The 7,247-nt window shown below is 46.7% G+C and overlaps 1 protein-coding gene across 36 annotated transcripts in view; it reads left to right on the forward strand.

Moving 5' to 3' along the window:
- ABI2 (abl interactor 2) overlaps positions 1-6,878 on the forward strand; it is a 99,234-nt gene extending 92,356 nt beyond the window's left edge. For all 36 annotated transcript variants that reach the window (XM_036493015.2, XM_004576918.3, XM_058664878.1 and 33 more), the window contains one exon: positions 6,471-6,878. In XM_036493015.2, the coding sequence (XP_036348908.2) occupies positions 6,471-6,646 (176 nt within the window). In that variant the 3' untranslated portion in view covers positions 6,647-6,878. The remainder of the gene's footprint in view (positions 1-6,470) is intronic.
- Positions 6,879-7,247: the final 369 nt, after the last annotated feature.

The raw sequence follows: 7,247 nt of genomic DNA on the forward strand, positions 1-7,247 counted from the left end.
AGCAACAGTCCAGGTATGATGAGGCTGGTGCAGAGTCCACTGATTGACATAGTCCATCTTAGAGTTTCCCCTTGTCCAGTTTTTCGCTGGAAGCATATAGCTGAGGTGGTTGATTCATCTACTCCATCTTCTGTCTTCTTGGTTAATGTTTTGATTCCTCCATTTTGTTCAGGGGAATCCCCAAAGAAACTTGGAGACATTCCCAGTCCAGGCTCCTACATGTACTACTAGTAAGCACAGTGCCCGCCACAGTCCATCACTCCTATCAGCTGGTGGTTGTAACCCCTGGGTTGGGTCTATTCTGAGCCCCGACCTCCATTGGAACCAATGAGTATTGCAGCTCTCCCCGGCTCTGCCCATCACACACTTGTCCCTCACCTAAACCAGTGGGAGGAGTGCTGGTTGGGTGCTGCATTCCCTATTGGCACAGGCCATTTCACCTTGGCATTTTGTGTTTTGTACTGTTTTTTTATCGCAACCAAACCTGGCCAGGCCCCCACACAGTTCCAGCACTCGGATTTGCCAGTGGATGACGTGAACCGACTCAGCCTGGTCTGCCCCCAACCCGAGCCAAGTGTATGCCAGTGGGTCACTTTCCAAAGCCTCTTCTGGGTTGTTTACCTCCGTGCTTCCTGCGTTTATTTGTAGAGTCAGTGTCCTGTCAGAGGATCTGTTCAGGTTCCTCCATCTGACCCCTTCCTGGTGTCGGGCTTCACGCATACTAGCAGGTCCTTTGGCCAGCACCGCTCTTCAATCCATTCTGGTTCCTGCTGTTGAGAGTTTCAGCCCAGCCACGGCTCGTCCATACCCACATATAGTTCATATATGGCTCAGTTGGGGTTGAAACCTAGCCGAGTCTGTCCCACATCTACCCTGGTCCTCCAGAGCACCAAACTGTGTTGTGGTCTAACTCGGCATGGTGCGTCAAGTCCGAATCCATGTTTGTGCCAAGGGATTACAACTGTGACCCGACCAGAACTCAGCCCCCCACCACATATTTCTTTTTTTTTTTTCTTTAATATTCATTTATTCATTAATTACATTGCATTACATGACACAATTTCATAGGTACTGGGATTCCCCCCCCCTTCACCCCAAACCCTTCCCCCATCATGAATTCCTTCACCATGATGCATAACCACAGCTCAGGTTCCGTTGAGATTCCCTAATTAAAAGTTTACACCACACAGAGTCCAGCATCCCACTTGTCCAGTTCAAGTTCAACGGCCTCTTAGGGAGGCCCTCTCAGGTTTGTAGGCAGAGCCAGCAGAGCGTCACCTCGATCAATTAGAAGCTCCAACATATCATCAGCAACAGTCCAGGTATGATGAGGCTGGTGCAGAGTCCATTGATTGACATAGTCCGTCTTAGGGTGTCCCCTTGTCCAGTTTTCCGCTGCAAGCATATAGCTGAGGTGGTTGATTCATCTACTCCATTTTCCATCTTTTTTTGATTAATGCTTTGATTCCTCCATTTTGTTCAGGGGAATCCCCAAAGAAACTTGGAGGCGTTCCCAGTCCAGGCTCCTACATGTACTACTAGTAAGCACAGTGCCCACCACCGTCCATCACTCTGATCAGCTGATGGTTTTAACCCCTGGATTGGTTCTCTTCTGAGCCCCGACCTCCATTGGAACCAATGAGTGTTGCAGCTCTCCCCGGCTCTGCCCATCACACTCTCGTCCCTCACCTAAACCAGTGGGAGGAGTGCTGGTCGGGTGTTGCACTCCCTACTGGCACAGGCCATTTCACCTTGGCATTTTGTGTTTTGTACTGTTTTTTTTTTTTTTTTTTTTTTTTATCGCAACCAAACCCGGCCAGGCCCCCACACAGTTTCAGCACTTGGGCTTGCCAGTGGATGACGTGAACCGACTCAGCCTGGTCTGCCCCAACCCCAGCCAAGTGTATGCCAGTGGGTCACATTCCAAAGCCTCTTCTGGGTTATTTACCTCCATGCTTCTTGCGTTTATTTGTAGAGTCAGTGTCCTGTCAGAGGATCTGTTCAGGTTCCTCCCTCCGACTCCTTCCTGGTGTCCGGCTTCACGCATACTAGCAGGTCCTTCGGCCAGCTCCGCTCTTCAATCCATTCTGGTTCCTGCTGTTGAAAGTTTCAGCCCAGCCACGGCTCGTCCATACCCACATATAGTTCATATATGGCTCAGTTGGGGTTGAAACCTAGCCGAGTCCGTCCCACATCTACCCTGGTCCTCCAGAGCACCAAACTGTGTTGTGGTCTAACTCGGCATGGTGCGTCAAGTCCGAATCCATGTTTGTGCCAAGGGATTACAACTGTGACCCGACCAGAACTCAGCCCCCCACCACATATTTCTATAGACCAAGATAAAGGCTCTCCAGGCCCGGCGCGATAGCATGAAGGTGCAGTAGCCTAGCAGTAAAGTCCTCACCTGGCACACGCTGAGATCCCATATAGGTGCTGTTTCTAATCCCGGCAGCCCTGCTTCCCATCCAGTTCCCTGCTTGTAGCCTGGGAAAGCAGTCGAGGATGGCCCAAAGCACTGGGACCTTGCCCTTCCTGTGGGAGACCCGGAGTAAGCTCCTGGCTCCTGGATTCTGATTGGTTCAGCTTTGGCTGGTTGTGGCCACTTGGGGAGTGAAGCAATGGACAGACGATCTTTTCTGTCTCCTCCTCTCTGTATATCTGACTTACCAATAAAAATAAATACAATAAAAAAGTAATAAAAACCCTTTAAAACATGGTCCTGGCCGCTGTGATGGTGGCTGTGTCCAGGCCTGCTGGCCCAGCAGTGCTGCCCTGGCTGTGCCCCTGCGTGCTGTGACGGCGCCCCGCCCAGTCTCACCTCTGGGAGAGTTAGCTTCCAGGCTTCCTCACTGGGTTCCTGGCAGGATTAAGTTTGTCTTAGGTCCTTTGTTGTTCTTTACAGCAGGTGGGTGCCCAGCCCACACCTGAGGTGTCGAGGTTGCCCGAGGCTGGGTGTTACAAGCTATGTCTTACCAGGAAGCTCTTTTAAAAGTTGTCTGTCACAAAAAGTGTAAACTTGTATATCTGAAGTTCAGTAAACCGAACAAGAAAACAACATGCAAGAGCAAATCCTGGTCAAATTGCAGAAAAGCAGAAGGAATAGAAATCTGAAAGATAATCAGTGAAAATGGCAGCTCAGCTACAGGGAGCAAAGGTAGGAACAGCTGCGTGGTTCTCATCGGGAAGGGTGCAGGGTCTTCGCAGCCATGAAGGAAAGCATCAGGCTGGAGTTAGCTCATCTGCTTGATGCACTCTTGGGTCTACAAAAAGGCGTAAAGAGTGAATGGGAACCCACAGGCACATGCAAGGACACTTCCCCCATGCAGTCTCTTTCAGGGATAGCTAATAAAGTAGCAGTTGATCATTTAGATCATAAAAATGATTTCTATACACAAATAATGAGAGGAAGTGAAATGACATGCAAACATACAAGACAGTCGATCCACTGTCTGTAAGGTGTAGTGGACTCTCCGGTCGGAGGGGAAGTGTTAGGCTTTGTGAGGTTCAAGAGGTAGAACGAACATGACTGAGAGATGGCAGAGGCGGTAAGGGAGGGGAAAGCAAAGGTGGTGCCAGGCTGCCTCACGTGGGCAGAGCGCAGCCAGCAGAACTGGGAGCTGCTGTCTTGGAGCCTGGAGAGTACAGTCCCAGGGACGGGCCTGGGGGAGGGCAGAGGGGAGCAAAGCTGGGTGAGGGAGGATCCTACATTCCCAAACTGGAAGGCCGTTTCTTTGGTGCTCACCTCCAACTAATAGCATTAAGCAGCATTTAAAAGTTTTTTTTATTTTGAAGTTTATGGTACAATTTCATAGAGCCCGGGATTTCCCCCTCCCCCGAAACCTCACCCCCCACTGACTTTCCCTATGTTGTCACAGTAGTACAGTTCTTCATAAAGAGTCTTGATTCCATCAGTCAGGTAGCATTGTTTTAATAGAAATTTTATCCTGAATAGATTCTGTACTGTTAAGTAGTTTAAAAACCCTTCATTGATAGCTTTAAGGTGAAGTTTGTTCTGCCTCAAGGCAACTTACGCAATGTAAGTACCAAAATATTTGAGTCTTTGCTGACATAAGATAAACTTTCACTTTCCAGGAAATTAAAACTACTCGAGTTGTAATATGTGACTTAATTAAAAGAGTTTATTGAAATGGATGATCCTACTAACATTTGACTTTTAAAGTTCAAAGTACCTAACTGCTAATTTTGGTTGCAGGTGTCATGTGGTATTTGATCTATGTTTGAGCTTATACCACTTACCTGTAATATTGTGTTTTTTTCCACATTTTTGTTACTTTACTTTCACTTGGACTTTTAATCTAATTGGTACTTGTAATACTGCAGAGTAGAAACTGACTCAGAGGCACCTGCAGTGAGGGCCCCGTGTGTGGTGCTAGGGCCACACGTGCCCCTATAGGGCAGAGAGTTTACGGTTTTGATCACTGTTCCTTGTTTCAACTTACAACAGAAAAGTGAGTTCTCTTATTGACTCAGACCACCATCACATGGTGTCAGTGTTCTTTGACAATTCACAGAAAATTATAGGACCTAAAAAAAAAAAAAAAGAACCCTTCAAGTTCAGTTTTGCTGCTTGAAAATCTTCATAGGACATTGCTGAATGCCTGTCAGGCTGCTGCGTCCTGACGCTGGGTGTGTTCCCGAGGGTGGAAGCATTGAGAACACTCCTGATTCCTCCCGTGTCGAAACTGGGGGCTTCATGTTTTCTGTAATATTTTTTTTCTCAACTACCATGTAAATTCCTCATGCACCTTTTGTTTTCAGTGTGATATACATGGATAATTGAAAAGTGATTGTGACACCTCTCACTACAGCCATACCTTTTTTCAGACTGAAATCTTAGAAGTTAGTTTTAGCTTTAGCATTCGTTTTTTGGGTATTTTTGAAAAACAGAGGAAGATCCTCAGATTGACTGTATACCTCCTTGAATTTTGATTAAAAAAATCTCCACCTAAATCAAGCCTGCTTTCCTTCTGATGAATATCTAAATGAAATAAACAACTATTGTGTGTCTTTCACTGGAGTAAAAATGAATGTTCTCAAGCTTACTTTTTAAAAAAGTTTCAAAATAGTGATCACTAATTCTGAGCAGTAAGTGTTTAGCAGTGATGGAAGAGCTCAGCTCGGTAGCACTCGGTGCTGGCTGGGCACCACCTGGGAGGGCTCTGCAGGCCTCCCTGCTGCATTCTGGAGAAGGTGATGTGCAGCCAGCCTGGACTCTCTTCACTCCTGCGGTGTGGCCACAGCCAGCATTCATTCTCTTCTGAATGGCTTCAGGGGCTTGCATTTGTGTAAGCGTCAGTGAAAGTGTCTTTTTTGCTTTTCAAGTGCTAAGGAACATTGGGTTGACCAGAAATGCTAATATTGTTAATATTCTTTCACATTTATGGTCAAACTTGTATTCATTTAATTGTACCTGATAGTGTCTGAGTGTGTGGTTACATTCACGCTGAACTCTTCCTAGCTGGAGCCCATCGAGTTTTGCCAGTGCCCTTAATAATGTTAAGGAAGTCATTGAATTTTTAGTGGAGTAGGCTGTAAGCATAGACTAACTGGAGCCCACTGCATGTTACCAGAGCCTCAGGTGTGGTTCCTGTTTCCCAGGGTGAAGGCTCAGGCTCCTGAGAAGCCAGCACGCCAACTAGCCTTGCTTTTGGGACTTAGATAGACGGCAGTTTCTGTGAGTAGTCAGTGAGAGCACAAAGATCCAGGGGTACACAGGCTAGAACCAGCTAGAACTCTTCCAGCGGATCTGAGCAAGCTGTGAGGTGGCATAATTCAAACTATTGAAGTCAACTGTAATTAATATTTAGGTACTGTAGACCTTTGGAGAGAGGGTTGCAAGGCCCAAGTTACTGAGTGATATAAGCTGTGAAAATCACAGGAGAGTTTATAGGTGTCTTGGTTAGCACTGAGACTGTACTATGAAAGTGGTGCTGTAACGTGTGTTCTGAAGGAGCGTGTATGTGAGTGACTCCTGTCACCCGAGTGCTGGGGGATGCATCTCCCTCTGCCCAGTGATGTGGCCTAGGCCCCCAGAAGTTCAGTGCTTCATGGCTCATCTTGGTGCACCATGTTAGCATTGCAAGGTGTATGTATTTTTGTTTTACACAACATGATGCCACAGGACAAGCTAAAATGAAGAAGTAGCCATTTTTCATGACTCTGAAATTTGTTTTCAATGAGATGCTTTCCCACTGGCTGTTGAAAGGCAAGTTTGACTAACTGCCAACTCTGCCTGCTTTAGAATCTTTACTCTCTTTAGAATTTTCTGTAGTAAATAGGATTCCATGATATCAGACTGGCTATGTTGGAAAAAAACCATGTTTATAAACTTTGGTCTGTGTTTTGAAAGTTACCATGTTAACTGCAGATGTTGGGAAAGAAAGGTTATATGCATATTTTGTTTTGTCTCCAAATAGTTCTTTTAATACCCTGTTTGTTTCCTCTCCTAGTTGTGGCAATTTATGATTACACAAAGGACAAGGAGGATGAGCTGTCCTTCCAGGAAGGAGCCATTATTTATGTCATCAAGAAGAATGACGATGGTTGGTATGAGGGTGTCATGAATGGAGTGACTGGGCTCTTCCCTGGGAATTACGTGGAGTCCATCATGCACTACTCGGAGTGAGGCTCGCAGGCTATGCTTCCCTCCCAGCGCAGTCACAGGCCCTGGGACTCCCTTCCAGTGGGATGGAATGAAGGCTACAGACAATACAAACTTTTTTTTTTGTTTGTTTATCCCCCAGTATCGAAAGCAAAAAAGAAAGCCAAATCTGAAAATGGGTCTTGTCACGGTGGTTTGTACTGTGTTGAGGTATCTGGAGTGAAACAAAGTGACCATTTCTGAACACGTCAAAGGTGTAGCCACCTGCCCATGTAGCTACATGTCCGCCTAAGATGGATTCAGAAACTGGGATGCTTCCTCAGGAACACTGAGCCCCCTTGGTCTGTGGTGTTGGCTGCTCCTCACTGCCCGGGCTGCGGGCTCAGCCGCACTCCCAGTGGTCATGCCCGGTGCTTGCTTTGTTCCACCTGTGTGAAGAGGAGGAGACTAGCGTTCGAATACCATGCGTTCCCGCTGTGACCTTGTTTTGGATGACTCATTTCCTCTTTGGCACTGTAAATTGTTCATTTGCAGCCCATGGTGTGCACCTGCAAGTTCCTGTTGGATTCAACATCCCTTCATGTTTCTCAGTTTGTCGATTTTAGGGGTGATGCAATGGGTCTCC

The sequence above is a fragment of the Ochotona princeps genome, chromosome 5, assembly GCF_030435755.1.
Source record: "Ochotona princeps isolate mOchPri1 chromosome 5, mOchPri1.hap1, whole genome shotgun sequence".
Lineage (NCBI taxonomy): Eukaryota > Metazoa > Chordata > Mammalia > Lagomorpha > Ochotonidae > Ochotona > Ochotona princeps.